The sequence below is a fragment of the Lepus europaeus genome, chromosome 8 (genome assembly GCF_033115175.1).
Source record: "Lepus europaeus isolate LE1 chromosome 8, mLepTim1.pri, whole genome shotgun sequence".
NCBI lineage: Eukaryota > Metazoa > Chordata > Mammalia > Lagomorpha > Leporidae > Lepus > Lepus europaeus.
Window position 1 is genome coordinate 74,895,267 of NC_084834.1, and position 25,803 is coordinate 74,921,069.

Sequence of the window (25,803 nt, forward strand, 5' to 3'; positions counted from 1 at the left end):
TTTGTTTGTTTGTTTCTGTTGGCGTGGAATACCTTTTTCCATGCTTTCACTTTCAGTCTGTATATATCTTTGTTGGCAAGATATGTTTCTTATAGGCAGCAAATAGATGGGTCTTGTTTTTTAGTCCATTGGCCTTTTAACTGGAGATTTGAGGCCGTTTACATTCAGGGTAAGCAGCAAATAGATGGGTCTTGTTTTTCAGTCCATTGGTCTTTTAACTGGAGATTTGAGGCCATTTACATTCAGGGTAACTATTGATAAGTAACTACTTGGTCCTGCCATTTTTCTGTGAATATTCCTGTCGTCTACTTTGGATTTCCTTTGTATTTTTACTGGGAGACATTCTTTTATGATGATGGCTTGCTTTCTGTGTTTCTGTGTATAACACATTCTTTAGCATCTTTTGTAAGGCTGGATGAATGGTGATAAATTATTTCAATTTCTGTTTGTTATGGGAGGTCTTTTTTCACCTCCATTCATAAATGAGAGCTTTGCAGGGTACAATATTCTGGGTTGACATTTTTCTTTTCTTTTTTTTTTTCTTTAATTAAGATTTGGATTATATCATGCCATTGTCTTCTAGCCTGTAGGGTTTCTGATGAGAAGTCACCTGTGAGTCTAATTGGAGGTATTCTGAAAGTAGTCTCGCGTTTCTCTCATGCAAATTTTAGAAACTTTTCTTTATGCTTTACTGTGGACAGTTTCACTACAATGTTTCGTGGTTAAAATCTTTTCTGGTCATGTATATTAGGAGTTCTGTGTGCTTCCTGTACTTGGATGTCCCTTTCTTTCTCCAAGTTAGTGAAGTTTTCTGTAATTATTTTACTAAACAGGCCTTATAGTCCCTTCTCTTTTTCCACACCTTCAGGAACTCTTAAGACCTATATGTTGGCTCATTTGATAATATCCCATAGGTCTCCAATACTGTTTTTAAGGTTTCTAACTCTTTTTTTTTGGTCTGACTGTAAAATTTCCAAATATTTCTCTTCTAGCTCTTTCTTCTGCCTCACTAACTCTGTTTTTAAGGCTTTCTACAGCATTTTTAATTTGTTCTATTGAATTCTTCATTTTTTTTTTTTTTGGACAGGTAGAGTTATAAACAATGAGAGAGACAGAGAGAAATGTCTTCCTTCCTTTGGTTCACTCCCCAAATGGCTGCCACGGCTGGCACTGCGCTGATCCGCAGCCAGGAATCAGGAGTTTATTCCTGGTCTCCCATGTGGGTACAGGGGCCCAAGCACTTGGGCCATCCTCCACTGCCCTCCCAGGCCACAGCAGAGAGCTGGACTGGAAGAGGAGCAACTGGGACTAGATCCCAGTGCCCATATGGGATGCTGGTACCGCAGGCGGAGGATTAGCCAAGTGAGCCACAGCGCCGGCCCCAGAATTCTTCATTTCTAATGTTTCATTTTGATTTCACTTTAGAATCTTAATTTCATGGGAAAAATTTTCATTTGTATTGTATATGGTTTTCTTTGGTTTGTGGATTTGCTTTTGATTGCTTTTGAGTAATCCTGTGATTAATTTTTTGCATTTCATTTCTGGCATCTCCTTCATCTTCATCTTCACATTCTAATATTGAAATGTTGTTGTGTTCCTATGAGGGGGAGGATCATAGTGCCTTCCTTATTCTTGTTTCTTGAATTTCTTTATTTTTTATAGGCATTTGTAGAATTTTTTTTCCTCTGATGGCTTTTTCTATTTGAACTACTCTTCTGTGGCTTAGTGGAATGTCTACACTTTCAGAGAATACCGAGAGGTGTATGGTAGGTGTGGCCAGGGAGCTCTGGTCAGTGCTCCAGCATGGAATGAGTATCCAGGATAACACCCAAGTTGAGCATAATAGTTCTCCTCTGGTTAACAGGATGGAGAAGAAAGATCACCTCTCTTGGTGTGACCACCCCTTCTCCTCCAAGCTGTGGAATGCCCAGGTGTTAGTCCCTGACCATTCAACACTTACCTACACCACTGTATGAACTGCATGTATTATCTGCACATTCTTTCTTGTGAGCATGGTTTTCTCTTCTATGAGCTGCTATAGGCAACTGAGCAACTTTGAGAGTATGCAGTGGCACTCTGTGATTGCCCAGCATCCAGCTACACCCTGCCTCCTCTCACATCTCAGTGTTTTCTCAGTTTCAGCACCCAGGGCTCTCAGGGCCAAGGAATGCCCATGAGGTCACTCTGCCTCTGGTAGCCCGTCCTGTCCACAGGGAGACTGAAGTGTTCCCAGAGCCGCCATCCATGTGTTCCAGCCTACTGGATCTATCCAGCCCTCCCACCCAGACTCAAAGTCTGTGGGGAATGTGGATTTTTCTCTCTGGTAAGATCTTTGGATCACAGGCCTGCTCCTTACCCACCAGCCACAGCACAGCTTGCTTCACAATTGTGCTAGGTGCATAAGAGAGTACTGCAGGTGTCACTTCCTTTCTGTAGGGATGGCTCCTCCTCCCCTCCCATTGCCAAGTGGCTGTAGCTAGTGCAGTGGAGACCATCCCCATCAGTTGTTCCTGAACTGCTGTGGTTGTGCCTGCTGACTGGATGGAAGGTAACTCCGATAGTTGCTGGGTGCATGCACAAAAGCTGGAGCAGTTGCTACCTGCTTATGTCCAAAAATGGTGCCAGCCCTCCTATCACTGGCTGCAGGTCATTGTTGTAGGGGGGAGGAGAGAGAGAGAGAGAGAGAGAGAGAGAGAGAGAGAGAGAGAGAGAGATGCATTGCTTTCTTTTCACCACTTTTCTGGGTGAGTATCCACCCTGCTGCCCTGAGGGATCTGGCCCAGACCCAAAAACTGTGCAGTTCACTAAGCTCTCCCTCCAGCTGTATCAACAGTTGCATGGCCCATGCAGTCCAGTCTCACCTGGTTTGCCAGGGCAGGTGCTTTTTTCCCCAGATCCAAGCTGCTAGTTCTTCGTTTTTTTGCTGCTTTCTCCTTGTCTGCAACGTCCACACCGGTCTGGGCTATTTCTACTGCTTTCGCAGTTCCCCTGCAGTTTGGCCCTGAGAGTGTACTTTCTCCACTTTTTTCTATATTAATTTTGCTTAGCCTAGATCAGAACATCCTGTCGATATTCTGTCATCTTGGAACTCCCTGCTTCCCTTTTGAATGAGCATTTCTATTGCTACCTATGCAGCTAAGAAAAGCAAGTGCATATGCACACCAACTCACATCTAAATTAATGGCTAGGGACTGGCAATGTGGCATAGTGGGTAAAGCTGCTACCTGTAGTGTGGGCATCCCATATGGGTGCTGGTTCGAGTCCCAGCTGCTCCACTTCCAATCCAACTCTCTTCTATGGCCTGGGAAAGCAGTGGAAGATGTCCTAAGACCTTGGGCCCCTGCACCTGCATGGGAGACCCTGAGGAAGCTCCTGGCTTCAGATTGGCACAATTCTGGCCATTGTGGCTATCTGGGGACTGAACCAGTGGATGGAAGACCTCTCTCTCTGCATCTCCTTCTCTGTGTAGCTCTGACTTTAAAATAAATAAATCTTTAAAAATAAAATAAAATAATGGTCATAGCACATTATTCATAATTACCCTGAACTAGAAACAACCCAAATGCTCTACCCACAGGTTTTTTTTTTTTTAAGATTTATTTATTTGGAAGGCAGAGATATGCAGAGAGAAGGGAGAAGGAGAGATGAAGAGAGAGATTTTCCATCCATCTTCCATCTAGAGTTCTCTTCCTAAATGGCCACAATGATCAGGGTTGGGCCAGGCCAGAGCTAGGAGTTTCATCTCAGTCTCCTACATTGGTGCAGGGGTCCAAGTATTTGGGCCATCTTCTGCTGCTTTCCCAGGCATATCGGAGGGAGCTAGTTTGGAAGTGGGGCAGCCAAGACTCAAACTGATGCCCACATGGTATGCTGGTGCTGCAGGTGGAGGCTTAACCTGCTAAATGTCCTTTAGTAGGAGAATTTATAAACAAATCGTAGTATAATCATACAGTGGGATACTCCACAACCTGGTTTAGTATCACAGACTTATGTTGAGTAAAACACACCAGTCAGAAAAGGGTACATACTGTATTGATCCCTTTTATATTAAAATTTAAATAAAGCAAGACTAATCATGGTGACAGGAAGCAAATTGTTGTTAACCACTGTTATGGAAGAGGGTGGTGAGTAATAATTCAGAAGGAATTCAAAAAAACTTTTTGTTTCTTTATCTGTGGTTATATAAGTATTTACTTATGTCAAAAGGTACATGTTACACTATGCACCTTACTGGAGGCATTTTCAAAGCACTTATATTGAGATATAGTTGATATACCATAAAATTTTAAGTGTACAATTAAGTGATTAGTATATTTATAAAGTTGTGCAGTCATCATGATCTAATTTTATTTATTCATGTGTTTGAAAGGCAGAGAAAAAGAGACAGAGATAGACAAGCCAAGGGAGATCTGTGCTCTGGCTCACTCTTCAAATGCCAGCAACAGCCAGGATTGGGCCAAACCCAAGAGGAGCTGAGAATTCAGTCCGGGTCTCCCATGTGTTGCAGAGACCCAGCTACTTGAGCCATCACTGCTGCCCTCCAGGGTGGGCATTCGCTGGAAGCTGGAATTGAGAGCAGAGCAGGGACTTGAATCAAGGCACCCTGATAGGGGAAGTGGGCATCCCAAATGATGTCTTAATGGCTCCACCAACTACCAGCCCTGATGACCCAATTCTAGAATAGTTCTGCTGTCATTCAAATACCCTCATGCCTATTCCCAGCACCCCCCTTTCCTGCTTCCAGCTCCAGAGAAGTAAATCTGCTTCTAGCTCTATAGATTTCACTTTTCTCAGCATTTCATATAAGTGGACTCATACAATATGATCCTTTGCATCTGGCTTCTCATCAAGCATAATGCTTTTGAAGCTTAACCATATGTTGTTACCACATATGTCTGTTGTGCTTCATTATTTTTTCTGCCCAGATAGTATTCTGTTGTAAGGATACACACATTTTATCTGTTTGCCACTTGATGGACATTTGGATTGTTTCCATCTTTTATTGTTATGGATAATACAGTTATGAATATTACTGTGTAAACATGTATAAAATATTCTAATTTTGAAAAGATTTTATTTATTTGAAAGGCAGAGCTACAGAAAGAGAAAAAGACAGAGCTCTTGCATCCACTGGTTCACTCCTCAGATGACCACAATTGCTGGGGCAGGGTCATGCTGAAGTCAGGATCCCAGAGATTTCTTCCAGGTTTCTCAGGGGCCCATACACTTGGGCCATCTTCCACTGCTTTACCAGGCACATCAGTAGAGAACTGGATTGCAAGTGGAGCAGCCATATCTCATAGCAGCAGCCAGATGGTATGCTGGCATTGCAGGCCATAGCTTAACCCACTTCTCCACAATGACTGCCCCTCTAATTTTTTTGAGATGGGTAGAAGTGTGTGAGTGAAATTGCTTAGTTATATGGCATGTTTATATTTGATTTTAAAAGAAACTGTCATTAAATTGTGGGTATTATTTTCCTATTAATGCTTCCATTTAACTTTTCCTATTTACCTATTTTATTTCATAAATCTGTGACTCCATACACATTTAGCTTATAGTGGAGCCACTGCTTACCTACCTGATGTTGTCATACTTTGTTTCAGGTTCTTGCAGAGAAGATAAAAGCCTAATCCTAATCAGATGGATTAATCTGAAGTAAATCATAAGTTTTGGTTAAACATGATCACATGTTTAGTTTTCTTTATTTTACTTAGACAGATAGATAGACAAAGAGAGATTGTCTATCTACTGGTTCACTCCCCAAGTGCCTGCAATAGCCAGTGCTGAGCCAGGCTAAAGCCAGGAGCTAGGAGCTTCATCTGAGTCTCCCACATGGGTGGTAGGGGCCCAAGCACTTGGATCACCTTCCACTGCTTCTTCCTGGTGCATTAGTAGGAAGCTGGATTGGAAGTGGAACAGCTGAGATGTGGACCAGTGCCCAAATGGGATAACAGCTTTGCAGATGGCAGCTTTACCCACTATACCACAGTGCCAGCCCCACATGAAGTTTTCTCCTTAGCATCTAAAAATGTACCATTGTTTTGTCCACACGCAAGCTTACTATAATCAGTTTTCTCCCATATGAAAACACAACTTGCTGTATAGAAGTTGGGTCAGAAAACTGTAGAAGGTGATAGAATAGGTAAGAGAATTTTCAGGTCAACCATACTCTTACAAGTCAGGGGAGTTGCGGCAGTATGATGTGTAACCCATGAATGTCAACACCACATTGTAGGGATAGGTAATGTTTACACATGCTCTTTTAAAAGTGTTGCAGTTCATCTTTTAATCATTCCATAACCAATGCTCTGTTAGAGTGTCTTGCTATATAACACAGGCTGCACCTTATTTGTGTTTGTCAGAGAGCACAGGAGAGCCTTTTTGGCTGTTGTTTTTCATGCTGGCTTTCCTTTTTCCAGCTGCTCATTTGATGACTGTCACTTTATTCTTTTTCCTCAAAACCACAATGAAAGAATTGACAGAAATGATTGTTCTTTTCTGAACTTGTTGGCTTTCAAGGGGCATCGTCAGGAGTTGAGCATACAATGGAAGTGTTTGTGGCCAGTTTTTTATTGGTGATGGGCTTGTCTGGCAACTGAACACACTTGTGTTCTGTCAGGCTTTGGCTCAGAATTGAACTTGCCCTTGTGCTGTGTGTGTGTTCTACTGTGATACATTCTAATGCACTCAGAATTATGACATGTTTTGTTTTTAGTGTTAGATTTTCTTGATGACTGTAATAGAGACAGGAAATGTTAGAGTGAAAAAGAGTTTTTCCTCCTTTGTTGCTTTGATATTAGAACAGTCACCTTTAATCTGGGTATTACAAGTAAAACCCGTCTCTGGTATACTATCTCTCTCTCTCTCTCTCTTAAAGATTCATTCATTTATTTGAAAGTCAGAGTTACACAGAGAGGAGAGAGAGAGAAGTCCTCCATCCAATGGTTCACTCTCCAATTGGCCACAGTGGTTGGAGCTGCACCAATCCGAAGCCAGGAGCCAGGACCTTGGAGCTTTTTCCAGGTCTCCCAGGCAGGTGCAGGGGCCCAAGGACTTGGGCCATTTTCTACTGCTTTCCCAGGCCATAGAACAGAGTTGGATCAGAAGTGGAGCAACCGGGTTTCGAACTGGCGCCCATATGGGATGCCCGCTCTGCAGGCAGTGGCCTAACCCACTTTGCCACAGTGCTGGCCCCTGTTTTTTTCTTATAGTCTCTTATATTGTTCAGAAGAACAGTTGCCCCTCTTTTTTAGACTGTCTCATAAGTAAGTGATTTTTGCAGCTGTCCGCAAAGTCTTGGTGTTTCCTGTCTTCTCTTTGTCTTAGAGCCCTGAAGTCACCCCTCTGCTGTTGCCTCTTCAGGTCTCCTCGTATTCCAAGATAGTCTTGCCTTACCTTTCGTTCTCCTGCCTTCTCAGTTATCTTGTATCCCACACACAGACATACCCTGCTGAGCTTCAGACCACTCCCCGCTCTGCAGACTGATTAAACTCTAACAGTGACTTCCTCCCCCCGCCTGGCCTCTTAGCCACTTAGAGAGGAAGCTGGGCCGACAGTCCTCACCAGCCCCTTAGCTGATAGCCCCCTCTGGTACCTTCACTTATTCTTCACATAAAAGGGCTCTTCTAGAAGTTCATGAAATATTTATTGTGAAAAAATTATCATGTAGGTTTCAAACTTTTTTGCACAAAATAAATTTATCATTTATTTCCCTTTTCCATAGACTTTTTTGAAATATCTCACTAATGATTTCCCAGGGTATGTCCTTGAGAAACTCATATTCTTTTCAAAAATTTATTTTTTATTTTACTTTTTAAAATTTTTATAAAAGGGAAATTCAGATTCTTTAGGGCCCACTTTACCTCTCTATGCTGCAAGTCAATCACAGGAGGAAGGGCAGGCTGCTGTAGGCCCACGTGCTGCAGCCGCTGTTCAGTACACAGCACCGAGACGTGAGGGATGACCCAGACCATACTGAGACTTAAGATGGGGCTGGGTGAGCAAAGGAGGGATTATTAACATAGGATGTTTTATAGTAGAGGGCTTGCAGGCAGCAAGTAATTTAATAATCAAGGAATCAGCATTTTCAGGTGCCTATTAAATGCCTGGTCTTGGTCCGTGAGTTCCTTTGTATACCTTCTTATCAAACACTAAAAACATCTCCAGACACTCATTCTGTTCTTCCATTTTCTATGTAAGGAAAACAGAGGCTCAGAAAGCTTAAGGATTTTGTCCAAGGGCTCAGGACAATTAATTCAGCAGAGTTTCTGCTTTTTGAATGGCAAGTAATATTATATCCCTTCACAGTTGAGATCAGGGAAGTTTTATAATTACTGAGGTATTTGGTTAAATTAAAACACTAGTTTTCAGCAATGATATAAAACATAGCAGAAATTTTGTGTATTAAATAAGGAACTTATTGGAACTTATTGAGAAAATAACAAAACAAAAGTTAGTTCTCTAAAACAAAAAATCAGTAACATTGACAAAACTTTTGACAAGATTGCCCAAGAAGAAAAGATAGGAGACTGAAATGAATAAATCAGGAATAAAAGGGGAAATGTTACTACACAGCTTATGGAAATAAAAAGGATAAGAGAATTACTGTAAACACTTGTTTAGCAACAAATCAGATGGGTGATGAAATGGATGAATTCCTAGAGAAACAAGCTATGCCTACTGACTCAAAAATTAGAAAATCTGAATAGACCTATAATAACCAAAGAGATTGAATTAGTAATAAAAAGTAGTCCCTGCAAAAAGAAGTCTAGAACCAGATGGCTTCATTAGCGAATTCTAAATGTTTCCATAAGAATTAGTCTGTCACTAACTCTTTCAAAAAATAAAAGAAACATTTCTAGTTCATTCTATGAAGATAATATTACCTTATTACCTAAACCAAATATACCTCAAGAAGAGCAACCTATAGGCAAATATCCCTGAATGCAAAAGGGAAAAAACCTCTAACGAAATAGTAACCATCCAAATCCAGCAGTGTGTAAAGGGATTATATGTCATAACCAACTAGGACTCATCCCATGAATGCAATATTGGTTTAAGTTACGAAAGCCAATCAATGCAATAAACCATAGTAAAGGAAAAATAACCACATGATTTTCTCAAAGATGAAGAAAACACATTTGACACCATGCAACACCCTTCATAATTTTAAGATAGGCATTCAGAGTAGAAGGGAACTTGCTCAACTGATAAAGGGGTCTCACAGCTAATAACATAAATGATGGTGAAAGAAAGCTTCTCCCCTCCTCCTAGGATCAGGAAAAACCCAGGATACGTTCTCTTCCCACTTCCGTTCAGTATTGTACTGGAGGTTCTAGCCAAGGCATTTAGGCAAGAAAAGGAAATAAAAGATAAATGTAGAAAACCCTAATGGATCTCCATAAGACTATTGGACTAATGAGTTCTGTGAAGTTAAGGTTGTAAGGTAAATATAGAAGAGGGCCGGCATTGTGGTGTAGCAGGTTAAGTGTCTGCTTGTGATGCCAGCATCTATATGACAACTGGCTGCTCCACTTCTGATCCAGCTCCTTGTTAACCACTTAGGAAAGCAGCAGAAGATGGCCCAAGTCCTTGGGCCCTTGCACCAACATGGGAGAAGCAGTGGAAGATAGACCAAGTCCTTGGGCTCTTGTACCCACATGGGAGATCCAGAAGAAGCTCCAGGTCCCTAACTTTAGCCTGGCCCAGCCTGGCCATTACGGCCACTTGGGGAGTGAACTAGCGGCTGGAAGATCTCTCACTCTGTCCGTCCTCTGCCTTTCAAATAGAAGAAAAAGATAAATATATGGATATCAGTTGTATTTTCATGCACTAGCAATGAACAGGGCACTATCAAGAAAGTAAAAAGATAATCCACAGAATCAGAAAACTTTATAAATCATATATGTGATAAGTGTCTGGTATTCAGGAACACTTGTAACTCAATAATGCAAAATATTCTATTTTTTTTAAAAGATTTATTTGAAAGAGTTACACAGAGAGAGGAGAGGCGGAGGGAGGGAGGGAGGGAGCGAGCGAGTGGTCTTCCATCCGATGGTTCATTCCCCAATTGGCAACAATGGTCAGAGCTGTGCCAATCCGAAGCCAGGAGCCAGGAGCTTCTTCTGGGTCTCCCATGAGGGTGCAGGGGCCCAAGGACTTGGACCATCTTCTACTGCCATCCCAGGCCATAGCAGAGAGCTGGATTGGAAGTGGAGCAGCTGGGTCTCGAGCCAGCACCCATATGAGATGCTGGGCTTCAGGCCAGGGTGTTAACCCACTGCGCCACAGTGGCAGCCCCAAATATCATTGTTTTTTTTAAAATGGTAAAGGCTTTGAACAGACATTTCTCAAAATGGTCACTGAAACAGATAATTGATACCATTAGTTAATAGGGAAGAACAAAGCAAATCAACCTCAAAGAGATACCATTTGTGCTTGCTAGGATAGCTAGAAAACAAAAGAAGAAAAATAGTATTTTCAAGGATGTTCAGGAATTAGAAAACTCATATGTTGCTGGTGGGAATGTAAAATGATTTAGTTGCCATGGAAAACATTTTGTCATTTTCTCAAAAAGGTAGACCCAGAGTTACCATATGAATATTTCTACTCTTAGGTATATAAACAAGAAAAGTGAAAGTATATGTTCCAGAAAATTTGTACACAGGTGTCTGTTACAGCATTTTTCACAGTAGCCAAAAGGTGGAAATAACCCAAGTGTTTATCAGCTGATGAATGGAATAAGTAATAGATAAATAAAAAATAGAATGAAGGGCCGGCGCTGTGGCATAGCGGGTAAAGCCACTGCCTGCGGTGCTGGCGGCATCCCACATGGGTGCCAGTTCGAGTCCCGGCTGCTCCTCTTCTGATCAGCTCTCCCTTTCCCCTCTCCCCTCTCACCCTCTCTTAGTTTTTCAACATATAAATAATATAAAAAAATAGAATGTTTTCATTCAGTGTTCAGTTTCAACAGTGTTCAGAAATAAAAAGGAATGAAGCCCTGAAACATGCTGCAACATGGATGGACCTGGAAGACATGCTAAGGGAGGGAAGCCAGTTACAACTATGATGTGTTGAATCTAATTATGAGCCATAGCTGTTTTGGCATAGAAATAGGCAGATGTTTCTTCTTCTTAGGATTATGACGGTACTTCAAAAATTTTCTGGAAAATTTGAAAATATAATGTGAGTTTTCCATGAACTTTTATTTATTTGAAAGACAGAGTTAGGTAGAGGCAGAGAGAGAGGTCTTCCATCCACTTGTTCACTCCCCAAATGGCTGCAACAGCTGGAGCTGAGCCAATCTGAAGCCAGGAGTCAGGAGCTTCTTCTGGGTCTTCCACATGTGTGCAGGGGCCAAGGACTTGGCCCATCCTCCCCTGCTTTCCTAGGCGCATTAGCAGGGAGGCGGATTGGAAGTGGAGCAGCTAGGACTAAAACTGGCTCCCATATAGGGTGCCACCACTACAGGCTGGGGCTTTAACCTTCTGTATCGCAGTGCCTCTCCTTTCATGAACTTTTAGTACTCTCATATTTTCCTGTTATCCTCTCTTAGTTTTTCAAAAAAATTAAGAGAAGCAGGAGAGAGAGTGCTAACCCTCTGCTAGTTCTCCCTGAAAATGTCCTCTGCAAGGGCTGGGTCTGCATCAGGCCAAGGCTGAAGCCAGGAGCAGGGAACCCAGTCCAGGTCTCCATGTGAATGGCAGGGACCCAGTTACTTGAGCCATCATTTGCATCTTCCCGTGGTAGCATTAACAAGAAGTTGGAAGTGGCATGGAGCCAAGGTTTGAATTCAGATACTCTGATATGGGACATGGGCTTCAACACTGGCATCTCAGCTGCTAGACCAAACACCTGCCCCATGATTTAGCTTTTGGATCTCATGTTCAGACTATATCCTCCGGTTACGAATCTAAATATTCAGACTGTATCCAGTACCACTGCTTTGTGAGGTGTTTACTTTCCTTGGAGCATACTTTCCAGCTGTCACTGCTGTGGTCCCAGCATACGGGTTTCTGAAAGAGAAGGGAATTTCTTTATCTGCTCATGGCTGATAGCATCTCTTGCCTGGAATGTTTTAACAGCTTACTAAGTGGTCTCTCTGCATCCATTCTAGCCCCTTTAGGATCCATTCTTAATTTGTTAATCCAAATCACCTTCTGGAAATGCAAACCTGGTCATAAAAGTCTTTAGCTTGAAGGCTTCTTGTGACTTCCAGTTGCCAGTAGGAAGCACCAAACTCTTTACCATGTTTCACATGGCCTCCCACAGCCTTGCTGCTATGATTCTCAGCAACCTCTCTTTCCTTGCTCCAGGCTGTCTCTGCCACTTTGGCCTTCCTCCAGTTCTTGGCCAGCCTGAGACTTCTTCTGTCACCACTCTTTGTCCTCTCTGGCTGAGAGGTTCTGCCCTCCCCCTTTTCCGTTTCTTCTTTTAGGCCAATCCTCAGTCCTTAGTTAGACCTGTTTACTCAACCGCATGAGCTCAAAATGTTGTGCACTTCTTTTTGTTAGTACTTAAGATGTTGAATGTTCCTTCGTGTGATTCTTTGATGAAGGCCTGTCTTCTGCACAAACCAATGAGCTCCATGAGGGTGCCTGTATCATTTTTGGCTGGGATAGGAGCTTACCATTACCAGCATGATAGCACATGCTGTGGGTACTAACTATTTATCCAATGACCATGGTTTCTTCTTGCTTCACCCTGCTAGAATGTTACAGTTTCAACTCATGTCCTAATTTCACCTATGACTTTATAGCCAGCCTACCTGTATCTGAAGGTTCTACCTTTATCTGAGCTTTTCCAGTTTTATAGGGAAGCCTCTGAGCTTCATGGCCATTTATACACCGCTTTTCCCTCCCTCTGTGAAAAATCCAGAGGAGAATCTTAGAAAAATCTAAGGCCATCCTGTTTTCTTACTGAAATCCACTGCCCTGGGTCCTCCTTGGTGACCACTCATGAGCTCCTCCCAAATACAACTTTAAGCTAAGAGCAGGTGCTACACACTGTGTCAGTAACAGCAGCAATAAACGAGACTGGTATTTCAATGATGGTGACAGTAATTAAGGATCCTGCATGAAGTTTTGGAGGCCTCTTAAGTAAGAACTCAGTTCACTTGTCTCGTTGCGATTTGCCATCTGTTCCAAGAAATTTTGCATTATCAAAATTCATTATATAAAAATTTTTGACTAAAAAAAGCATTAGGGATTGGATAATATCAGATATACTATAACAGAGTTATGTTTCCTGTAGAATGCTACTTAATAGCTATGAATGCATTATCAAAATCAACCATTGACAGAACCCAGTGTTTGACTACATATGTATATATGAGGAATTTTCAAAAAAGATAATGGAAACTTAGTTTTATGAAGAAACCATGGATTTCAAAATTTTTGCACCAAAATAAACTTACAATTTTAGTTTTTGCAAACTTTTTGATATTGCCTTGTGTAGCATTTGCTCTGGAGTTTCCTTCCTTGCGTACACTGTCATTAGCAAACAACCATTTTTGCCATCCAATTCCTTTGATACCCATTGCTTTTAAAGATTTATTTATTTATGTACCCCATGTGAAGAGATAGGTCTGGGCCTCTTAACTTAGAAGGCCTAAAGCCCAACAGATTATTATCAAGCCCGTTCTGTCAGGTTCTATTTGCCTCTCAATCAGAAAACTTAATTGTAGCTTAGACAGCACCTTTCTTAGCTCCTCTAATAATGACTCTGTCCTTTGTTCTAGACCCTGTCTAGCGCACTTGGGCCTCATTCCTTCGTAATCATAACCTCTACTCTACCGCCAATGGCTCTACTCTCAACCTGTGTGTACTGATGGTCCTCTTCCCCACTTAATGCTGTATAATTGTTCAAACCTGGTCTTTTATGACCTTGTCTAAATATGATCAGAGTTGGCGAACTTGGAAGGCTTCCATAGCCTTGGCAACTCATGACGAGAGTCTAGGGTGGTTACTGGTGCCATAAACTGGAGTGTCAATTTGTTGGGTCAACAACAGGAGTCACTGTGCACTTGTTCCTCATGTGGGATCTCTATCCTTAATGCGCTGTACATTTTGATTTAATGCTATAACTAGTACTCGAACAGTATGTTTCACTTTGTGTTTTTATGTGGGTGCAAACTATTGAAATCTTAATATATACTAAATTGATCTTCTGTATATAAAGAGAATTGAAAATGAATCTTGATGTGAATGGAATGGGAGAGGGAGCGGGAGAGGGGAGGGTTGTGGGTGGGAGGGAAGTTATGGGAGGGGGAAGCCATTGTAATCCATAAGCTGTACATTGGAAATTTATATTCATTAAATAAAAGTTAAAAAATATATAAAAAAGAAAAAAAAGATTTATTTATTTATTTATTTGAAAGGCAGAGTCACAGTGAGAGAGTGAGAGAGTGAGAGATCTTCACCTACTGGTTCACTTCCCAAATAGCCAGGGATGGGCCAGGTAAAAGCCAGGAGCCTGGAACACCATCCGGGTATCCCACATGGGGTGGCAGGGGTCCAAGCACTTGGAGCCGTATTCTGTTGTTTTACAGGTGCATTAGCAGGGAGCTGGATCAGAGGTGGAGCAGCTGGGACACAAACCAGTGCCCATAGGGGATACCGGCATCACAAGTGGCAGTTTAACTCACTGTGCCTCAATGCTGGTCCAAGTTACCCATTGCTGTAATAAATCAAACACCAATTCTACAGATAAAGCTGCAGTGAAGACAAGAGCTTCTCTCATGCTAAGGAGCTAATTTTAGGTCTGGTATAATAAGTTATCCCTAATGCTAATCAAATTCCCAAACATATCTAATTTGCCTTAAAAAACTTACGCACACTGACCTCAAACCTGTAATTTTCCCAGGTCTAGACAGCATATGTCAAACAGTAACACCTGTGTGTGGATGTTTTCTTCTGAATCAGGTGGTACAGGCCCAGTGTGTCAAAACAGAAACTGAATTCTACCTCCGCAGCCGCAGTGAGATAGTGAATGGAGAAGGGCACACCATGGGGGCACTTTATTGGCAGTTGAATGACATCTGGCAGGCTCCATCCTGGGCCTCTCTAGGTAAGTGTGGGAGCATTCTTTGTGTGGGGGAGATAAAGCAGTAGCTGTGGGAAGGTAGACTGAGAACACACAGAGCCTGACAGATCAGATGAACCCAGCAGAACTTCAGCCATTAGAGACTTTTTCTGGGACTCGTCTGTGAACTGCAGCCATCCTGTTCACCTTAAGGCTTTCTGTGAGCCTTAGCAGCAGCCTCATTATAAGCACTTGTGCTGTGCAAAGTGATAGCAGCAGGCTAAGAATAGGAGAGATCGCTGGCGCCGTGGCTCAATAGGCTAATCCTCCGCCTGCGGCACCGGCACACCGGGTTCTAGTCCCGGTCGGGGCACCGATCCTGTCCCGGTTGCCCCTCTTCCAGGCCAGCTCTCTGCTGTGGCCAGGGAGTGCAGTGGAGGATGGCCCAAGTCCTTGGGCCCTGCACCCCATGGGAGACCAGGTGAAGCACCTGGCTCCTGCCTTGGGATCAGCACGGTGCGCTGGCCGCAGCGTGCCAGCCACGGTGACCATTGGAGGGTGAACCAGTGGAAGGAAGACCTTTCTCTCTCTGTCTCTCTCTCTCTCACTGTCTACTCTGCCTGTCAAAAAAAAAAAAGAAAAGAAAAAAAAAATAGGAGAGATCCCTATATGAAGACCTCAGCCACGTGTCTTGCAATTGTTGCACAAAATTTTGAACTTATTTAAGGGGGCTTTCCAGGGCCAAGAGAGTATGAACTTAAGTATCCCTGCTCTGAGTAGAGGCATTCAACCAAGTAGGATTGGGCCAGTTAAGTGTTAAAACGCCCCTTCCTCTGAGTCTTCTCCCACTTTAAGTCTACAAGACCACCTTATTGTTCCTTCTTATCTCTTGGGTGAAAGGTAGTAAAGTCAAAAATTCAAATAGGAAAGGTTACCAGTTGTATGAGCATAGAGTTTGCCATTTGCATTATTCCATCTACATTGGTACGTTTAAAAAAATTGAAGTAATGGGCCAGCGCCGTGGCTCAATAGGCTAATCCTGTGCCTGCGGCGCCGGCACCCCGGGTTCTAGTCCCAGTCGGGGTGCTGGATTCTGTCCGGGTCGCTCCTCTTCTTGTCCAGCTCTCTGCTGTGGCCCGGGAGTGCAGTGGAGGATGGCCTAGTCCTTGGGCCCTGCACCCGCATGGGAGACCAGGAGAAGCACCTGGCTCCTGGCTTCGGATCAGTGCAGTGCGCTGGCCGCAGCAGCCATTGGGGGATGAACCAGCGGTAAAGGAAGACCTTTCTCTCTGTCTCTCTCTCTCTCTCACTGTCCACTCTGCTTGTCAAAAAAAAAAAAAAAAATTGAAGTAATAGTAAAAAGTCTTTGGCCTTCACTAGAGATGATTTGGAGCAAAGTTCAGTTAATAATGGAAATACTAGTTCTGGCCATAAAGCAAAGAGGCCCTTTTGCTGGATGAGGCTGTTAAATTGGCTGGGAATGCAAATGTAAGGCAGCTCATTCCAGATATGCCTTCATTAATGCCAAATGGGTGACTCTTACAGGGAATTAAGTTTTTGATCAAGCATCTCTGACCAAACTATCAACAAGAACCAGATAAAAGTTGTAACACAGAATGAGAATCAGGGATGTACTGTGGGATGGAATATCCTTCCATATTGCTTGAAAGATAGCCAACACACATGGGCATAACTCTTGCTTTCTGGCTGTGGATGAGGTGTGGATGAGGTATGGACTTGGGAAGTATAGAGTTCAATTCCAGAAATGGGACAGCCCTGTTTTTGTAAATCTTCCTTTAAGCGATTGCATGTAGACTATTCATGTGAGTTCTTCATAAAGTACAGGAGTGTCCTGGCAGAGCAAGGGTTGGGCTGGTTTCTAACTCTGGCAGGACCCTGCCTACGTGGAGAGGGTCACCAACCCCTTACTTATTACAGAAGAGTGGTGACAAAGGATGGTGTGTTTGTTCCCAGTCTGGGTAGCCTCACAGACCATGTTTGATTGGGTCAATAAGTCCACTGTTCATAATGTGTGCAGGTAGGGGAGGGATGTATCTCCTCTTATTGCCTGCAATGGTGATACGCTAATGGGATTAACAGCTACTTAGAATCTATAGGTTGCATATATTATTTTCAAAAACTAGTCTAATTTATAATATTCCAAATACAAAAGTATACCTGGGCCTTCTGCTTGGTTCATAAATTTGAAAAGCTACAGAGCTAATGGTAAAGCCGAAAATTATGAGAGTTTTAGCCTATAATGCAGAGTCTTTTGTTGGTATCCAAGCTTTGTCACTGGTGAGTAACCTGGGATGTGCAGTAGTGAAGCCTTTTGCTGTAGTTCCTGCTCCCTTAAGTGTATCTGTCTGTGGCCTGCCCTCTGGAATGGATATCACACATGAGAGTGTGTAAGTTACCTCAGGTCTGAGCCACCTCACATTTGTGAAAAAACCTTTCAAATTTAAGTTCTAGTTCGCTTTAGAGATCCAGCAGGAAAAGCCTCTTCACACCACCCCCTCCCCACCCATCTTGTTAGGAGGAAGTGCTACTAGTTGGAACTGAAGTGCCTGGAGTTGATTTTTTTTTTTTTTTAATAAAATGCTTAAGTTAGTTTTGTCTGAACTTCCAAACCACATGGCCCCATCTGCACAGCTGGTATTGTGTGTCCGGGCACCCCTGTTCCCGCTGGCTTGATGATAACGGTGCTTTGTGGGGACGGCGTGTTATTCTGAAAGAGAGCAATGCTGAGAAAGATCACGTTTGTGCGTTGAGCACGCTACACTTGCCAGCAAGGCACAGCATTCTATGGAGCCTTGACAACTCTTCCTTGTATTCGAGGCACCGCCATGCAATGCCATTGGTTTGGATGCTTTCTCCCAGTCTGATCTTGTCAGCCACATTTGTGTTTTGGTTTTGTGCCTATGGGAAAAGGAGACTTTGAGTATCAAGGGATTTCTAAGTGAATACTTGTTAACAGGTGTTGCCTGCCAGTGCTGCTAATTTCTTCCTCCGTGTGTGCCTGGCAAAAAGGAACACTCCCTTGTGGTCTTAGCAAAATTGCCTGCGTGCTAGCAGGGAGATCGGGATTCAAAGTGCTGCCCCCAGTTGGAATCAACAGCCTGAGCCTCCATTTCTTCCCGTGTGAAGTGATTTGTTAAAGCCTGTTACCCGAATGTCGTGAGGGGACGTGACTTAGTATCCAAAATGCTCCTGGGCTGTTCACCCTCATGGGTTCCTAGGCCATTGGTTCCCTTGGGCACTCCTTCCCCAGAATCAGGGTGAGCCACTCAGAGCTGGGCTACGTGGACGGCGCCTCCCTTGAGCACCGGGCTCTGCCCATCTTGCACTTTCTTGGCTGCTTGCAGAGTACGGGGGCAAGTGGAAGATGCTTCACTACTTCGCTCGGCATTTCTTCGCTCCGCTGCTGGCGGTGGGCTTTGAGAGCAAGAACGCGCTAAACATCTATGGCGTGTCGGATCTCCACTCCAACTGCAAAGTCACGCTCACCGTACGTAACCTCCGCGCGCAACTAGTTGGTTGCTTATCCTACTTTAGAGAAAAATCAAAGAAATTTATTTGTAATCAGATGGCTCTAGAGTCTGGGTTGAAAATGGGCCGTTCTTGGAGTTACAACACATGTATTTAGATTAAAACGCTGCCGCTTATTACCTGACCTTAAACAAGAGCCTTGAAGTCTTGGAGATTGCATTTCCTCCTCTTTAAACTGATACCTACCTGTTTGTATCATGTTTCTATGATAGTGAAAAAAAATTAGATGGAAGTGAACTACATAAGCTGTAAAGTGCCACTTAAGTGTAAGCTTATTGTACTTTTATTTAAAACAAGCTTAAATACAAAGGGTGGAAACTAACATTCTCAGGTGGCTACAATTTGGAGGATGTCAACAATGAACACAGATCATTTTTATAGAAAAATTATAATGCACCAGGTACTGCATCTTCCATGGATTGTTTTAAATTCTCACTGTCGCCTGTGAGATTAATGCCACAGATATTCCCATTTTTAAAAAAAGATTTATTTATTTATTTGAATTACAAAGAAGGAGATCTTCCGTCTGTTGGTTCACTTCTCAATGGCTGCAACAGCTAGGGCTGGGCCAGGCTGGAGCCAGGAGCCTGGAGCTTCTTCTGGGTCTCCCACATGGGTGCAGGGGCCAGGTACTTGAGCCATCTTCTGTTGTTTTCCTAGGCACAGTAGCAGGGAACTGTATTGGAAGTGGAACAGCCAGGACTCAAAGTGCCCTTATGGGATGCCAGCACTGTGGGTGGACACTTAACCTCCTCACCATAGCACTAGCCCCAATCATTCCCATTTTACAAATGAAGAAATGGAACCTGGGGAGTTTGAACAACTTGGTCACATATTAATTGGAACTTCATAGGGCTGGGATTAAAACTCTTGCTGGGGATTAGCACTGAAGTGCAGTGCATTAAGCTGCCTTCTGCAGTGCTGGCATCCTGTATGGGTCCCAGTTCAAGTTCTGGCTGCTCCACTACCAATCCAGTTCTTGGACCCCTGCACCCACATGGAAGACCTGGAAGAAGCTCCTGGCTTTGGCCTGGCCCAGCCCCGGCTGTTGCAGCCATTTGGGGTGTGAACCAGTGGATGGAAGCTCTCTCTCTTTCTCTCTCTCTAATTCTGACATAAATAAATCTTTAAAAAAAAATTTGCTCTTCTGCTATTTGGACTTTGGGCAATCACTACTAGTAGTCTCTAAAAAGCCCAGGGACCGGGAATGTTCACTTTGGTTTTTTTCTCCCCAGGTGCGAGTCCACTCCTGGAGCTCCCTGCAGCCTGTGTGCTCGCTTGTCACTAGCCAGTTTGTGATAAAAGCTGGGAAGGCCATCCCCCTCTATAAGGAGCCTGTGTCGAAACTGATGAAGCGATGTGGGAATTGTACGCGGAAAAGCTGCGTGGTTTCCTTTTTCCTTTCAACCGATTCGGGGGTCTTCAGCCCAACAAACTATCACTTCCTGTCCTCCTTGAATGAGGCCGTGGGGCTCCTGGAAGCGCACATCACTGTAAGCACGGGGGGCGGGGGTGGTCGCTCAGTTTCAGCATCACCGTGGCCTCTGATTGCAAATTCCACCCCCTTGGTGCTGACTGTGTCTGAGGCCCTGGGGAAGGATGACCAAGATCAACTGCTGTTTATTTCTGATTCAAGATTGGCCAGAGTTTGGGTTACTGCTGCTCATGCTGCCCCTCCCCACTTCCCCAGTGGGGCTGGCGCTGTGCCAGGGGAGGCAGCACCTTAAGCAGGTTCCAGCCTCCCTCCTTCTAGGTGCCTTTCTGCGCAGTCTCTCACTTTCCCAACAACCCTGAAGTGTTATCATCTGTGATTTGCAAGTGAAAAAACCAGGTTAGAGAGAAGTCAGGAGCTCTGTTCCTGTGGCGAGAGAGCACCCGGGGCCCAGTGAAAATACTCTTACTTTTGAGTGTTTAAGTCGTCTGTTTATACTCTTACTGTCTCTGATTTATTGCTTTGAGGTAGCGTAATCATCAAATCTCTTACTTTCCAAGAGCAAAATCGACGATCATATGTGTTGGTATACAAATTGAGCCGCCAGAGATTTTGGTCTCTGGTTGATTGAGTTCTCAGTCAACCTCCTCACTCCCCAATGCCCTTGACAATATTTTTTTAGAAAGTTTCTCCACTTTCAGCAAATGTTAAATTTGTTTTACTGCTTGACTCCATTGGGAGGGATTTTGTACATTTACTTTAGGAATAATCACCTAAAACACCCAGTCCATATACGTTATGGAAAAGAGGCCTAACAATGGAAAATTAATGGTGGGCCGGCGCCGTGGCTCACTAGGCTAATCCTCCGCCTTGCGGCGCCGGCACACCGGGTTCTAGTCCCGGTCGGGGCACCGATCCTGTCCCGGTTGCCCCTCTTCCAGGCCAGCTCTCTGCTGTGGCCAGGGAGTGCAGTGGAGGATGGCCCAAGTGTTTGGGCTCTGCACCCCATGGGAGACCAGGATAAGCACCTGGCTCCTGCCATCGGAACAGCGCGGTGCGCCGGCCGCAGCGCGCCACCGCGGCGGCCATTAGAGGGTGAACCAACGGCAAAGGAAGACCTTTCTCTCTGTCTCTCTCTCTCTCTCACTGTCCACTCTGCCTGTCAAAAATAAAAAATAAAAAAAAAAAAAAAAAAAAAAAAAAAAAAGGAAAATTAATGGTGAAATATTTACACAATGAAGCCTGACTTATCTGTAATGACTATGTAGGACAGATACGAAGGAAATTACATGTGCTTACACAGAAATGAAAACTACATACTGGCCAAATTTGTCTTCTCTAAAATTATGAGTTTTAAAACAATGTTTTGCTCTGCTAAGTTTTCATTACCCTGAGATAACTGGGTTGGTGGGGGAGAGATATAGGGTTTCTTTCCTTGTCCTTTGGATTTCAGTGAGAGATGTCTTTCCTACAGAGACATAGTAGTAGTAATGATAGTAATAATACTGTTAGTTAACATTTATTTTGAACTTACTTAGGGCAGGTACTTGACTGTACTATTCCAAGGGAGATGCTAGAAACTTCTTCTCCCTATCAGGGGACAGGTTTGGACCCCAGAATCTGCAATCAGATGCACGGAGATGAGATTTCCTATCTGAAATAGGCAACAAGAGAGAGCAAGGCACCAGTGTTTCTTCTGGCCTTGACCTTGGAGCAGCAGTAGCTGAGGCCAGTGAGAGTTAGCCCTGTGAACCTCACTGTAGCTGCTTTAGGGTCTTCGCCAGATTCCCTGGGTGGTGTGATTGTGGTTATTTGACATCTAAGGTCAATTCTGAGTCTCTTGACTCTCCAAATATGCCTAATATGCTTTAGTTTCTGATCTGCTTCTTTTCAGTGTTGGTGTTCTTTATAACTCAGAACCTCCAATCACAGTCCTACAAATATGTAAGGCTAACTATAGATAGTTAAAATTGCTCCTGGAAATGCCTTATGTGTCACTTGGTGTATGAAGCAGACTCTGCCAGGTATGTGTGTGTGTGTGTGTGTTGAGGAGCCACGTTGTGTGACCAGTGCACAGCTTGAAAGGCCAGGTCACACTCAACGCCATCCTCACAGCAAGAGAGGCCTGCACACCCTCCTGCTGTGGACAGCCGGTCCTCTTCACTCTGGGCATATGTTCATTGGCTAATTAACTGCAGTGGGGCCCACCTGATTTAAATAGCACTTTCTCTTTTCGCTGATGGTGTCTGGAATCTAAACATGTAAAAATGCTACTAATATGACTTTACTGTGCACTAAAAGAGGATGGCTGAGCTTCTGGAAATGCCTGGCAGGTTGCTTTCTAGACTCCTGGGTCTTTTTAGAAGGCCTGGCTACCAGCTCCACAGCTGTGCTCTGCAACAAGGTCCAGCTATGGCCTTAGAAAGTCATTTAAACCACCCAGCCCTTAGGCAAAACTATATCGCTCTCGGTGATGCTCGGCAGAAGCTACAAAGCTTTGTGCTTCTTGCGTGACGTGGTCTCCCGAATCATAGGAGACTGCATATTTCTTTGGGTTGAGGTTAGAATTTGGTGATTCTCCATAGCCTGAAATAATTTTGTGTGTAGTTGGGAAGTATCTGAAACTATACACACAATATTTGACTTCCAGCAGTGACAGAGCCAAAGTTGTAGGAAGTGCACTGCCTAGTAGGCACACTTGAGTGTTCTCATGGGCATTGCATGTCACTATGCAGCCCTTCTTCACCCTTCGCTACATTTATGCTTTTTTTTTTTTCAGGCCAACATCTCTCAGAAGGGTGATACATTCGTTTTTGATCTGAAAACCTCCACTGTTGCTCCCTTTGTGTGGTTGGATGTAGGAAGCATCCCCGGGAGATTTAGTGACAATGGCTTCCTCATGACTGAGAAGACAAGAACTGTCTTATTTCACCCTTGGAAGCCCACCAGCAAGAATGAATTGGAGCAATCTTTTCATGTGACCTCCTTACGAGATATTTATTGAGTGAATCCAGGTTGTATTTTCAGTGGACACTGGGAATAAAGTCCTTCTGAAGCCAGCTGGAGAGGAAGGCAGCCGGAGACAAGGAGAAGAAGCTGAGAGGTACATCTGCCTGCTGCCACACATCTGACTCATCACTGTTTCGGGAGTCTGTGCCATGAATTCTTTCAGGGAAGGCTATTTGCCCAGGTGATGTCCTCAAACAAGTCTGCACCAAGGTGTTCTAGACTCTGTGTCAGCACTGGATGTTTGGCCCTTCACCTCACGACGCTAGTATTCCATGAACCAGTTATAATCAGATGATTCCCAAAATGTGACTGTGGCAGTGTCTGTGGAACCTAATGGGGGAAGGTTTTGAGATCATTCAGGCCTTGCCTAGTTAGCTTTGAGATATGCTGAATAACTGAAATGAAGTGCCTTGTTAGTTCCAGAGGAATGGAGGTTCAAATGTCCATGGAGCTGTCTTGGTGGGACCATATTGATTGTCATTGCCAGGCAGTTTAGGAGTTGATTGTTATCATTTGGTAACTTTCTTGGATGAGATTCTTTTTTTTTTTTTTCATTTGTGGATTTGGTTATAAAATATTGTTTTAAAAATAATAACTTTTTAAAAGGCTGTTAGATCATTTTTCTTTGAAAAATAAGCTCACATTGAAATGAATGTTGCTACAGTTCAGGAGAGAAAGGAAATTTCCCTTCTCCCCTCTGAAGGTTTGCTGTACTGAATGGTAGACAGATTAACCAAAGAAAAACCTGCACTCAAATGGACCATAGTGCAATAAAACAAACATGGTTATATAAAACATAGGGTTGATGGTTGAAGCTCAGATAGATTCTTCAAAGGGGAGAGAGGGGTGGGGCTGCTGTTGGCAAGGTTAGAAGTGTAGTAAATGATGTTTAGAACAAATGGATGAGCCTGAAATGCAGACAATGGTCTGAGCTCTGGGGGAGGTGGAGATAAGTTACAGGAAGGTGATGGTGGAACTTCCTGGGAACCAAGGATATCTTGTTCTTTGTGTTTGTCGGAGCTGCCCTCTGAAGATGAGAGGAAGCATCTGTTTGTGCCTGGTGATGACTTTTAGTCTCATCTCTTCTCTGCTGGTTAATCCTGCCTGGTTATTTGATGAGATTCCTAGGGAAACTTAAGACAGTTACATTTTTCTTTAGAAGAAGTTTCCTCTGTCCTGGAAGGAAGTGCAGAGACAGTATCTCTTCCCGAGCTCGGAGGGAAAAACAAGGGCAGGTAAGAGAGACTTTGGTTCTAAGGCAGCTTCTGAGGCCTTCCAACTTGCTTTGACTCAAAGTGCTCAGCATTTCAAAGCATCACACTTCGGAATATCCTATCTTGAGCCCCAACAGTGGTTATTTTGGAAGTTTTTGGATGTTCTGGCAGTGGTCATCACCCCTGATTGGGTCTGGATTTCAGATTCAGGTAAATTACATCAGCTTTCCAGTACAAAGGCTGGAAACTGGATGCAGATTTACTCTCATAGCAGCAAAATGATTCCTTTAGATTGAATTTAAATCTATTTATACTGATTCTAAATTGCTATAAAATCATTATACACTATCATATAAAATTAATGTGATAATATAATGAATAGGGCAACAGGTTAATCAGTAGTTAATAAGGGTAGAGGTATGTGGACAATCTTTTGTACTGCTTTTGCAGTTTTTCTGTAAACTTGAGATTATATCAAAGTAAAATTACATAAATTGCATTGACATTCCCTCTCTGGCTTATTTAATCATTCGGAAAACATTCAATTGTGTCTGATACTGTGCTGGACATTCATTTCCATTTGGCTCTTGTAATCTGTTTGATAAACAAGGAGAATTTGAAGAATCTAAATCATCTGAGAGGTTTTTCTCTGGGAAGAATCACGTAATTGGTTATGAAATGGAGCTGCAATGAGTGCCGTGCTTTAAAATTGAGACTCATTAGATACTGGTTTTGATTTTAAAGCTGAGAAGCCTTAGGTTCAGTGACTAAAAAGAAATAGACATGAACAACTCAGTTTTCTCTTTCAGTATCAAGAGTTTCTTCTTTTGATATTGCTGGGACGTGTGTGTGCACGCATACACACACACACACAGAAAGCCTTATCAGTTCTGGGCCTTAGGGATGTGAGTCACAAGACTCTTACTTGATAAATATTATCCCATCTTCTTACAGCTACAGCAAATTCTGTTTTATCAAATCATTGCTGCGGGGTGGGGAGAGCACAGTTCTTCATTAAGCTCCCACGGCAGGTGCCTGGTGATACAGACTTTGAAGCTGATAAGCTGGCATTGATGTGACTATTCTGCCCAGACTAGCTCTGCAACCTTAAGTTATTTAACTTCTCTGTTCAGTGTTCATAACAAAATAGGAATAGTGACACCCACATTATATGTTTTGAAGAATAAATAACTTAGCTAAGGGTCTCGGCCCTTGTGCTGGCTCTGTGAAGGGACGTGTCATCCTGGGGCCTGAGCCTGGCGTCCTGGAGTGGGCAGGGCTTCCAGCCATACTTCTCTGGATTCAAGTCCAGAGTCTGAGGTTTGTTAGTGGTGTGACTTTAGGCAACAACTTGATATTCTGAACTTCAGTTTCTTTGTATAATGTGATGATAAACCCTCATTTTCAGCTGTGGTTGCGAAGACTAACAGGGTCTGGAACAAGATAAATGCCAAAGAAATTATGACTGAACTTTCTTTGGTACTTTTTATCATAATTGTTATTATCCAAGTACTATCAAACACAGGAGTAAAAATGAAGCAAATATAGGCTGATGATAAATTCCTTTCTTTTTTA

At 43.3% G+C, this 25,803-nt stretch overlaps 1 protein-coding gene across 1 annotated transcript in view; it reads left to right on the forward strand.

The window, feature by feature from the left end:
* Positions 1-24,877, forward strand: part of MANBA (mannosidase beta) — a 146,151-nt gene extending 121,274 nt beyond the window's left edge. The window contains exons 14-17 of the mRNA XM_062199815.1: positions 14,925-15,069; positions 18,390-18,532; positions 19,809-20,066; positions 22,785-24,877. Of these exons, the coding sequence (XP_062055799.1) occupies positions 14,925-15,069; positions 18,390-18,532; positions 19,809-20,066; positions 22,785-23,009 (771 nt within the window). The 3' untranslated portion in view covers positions 23,010-24,877. The remainder of the gene's footprint in view (positions 1-14,924; positions 15,070-18,389; positions 18,533-19,808; positions 20,067-22,784) is intronic.
* The last annotated feature ends 926 nt before the right edge of the window (positions 24,878-25,803 follow it).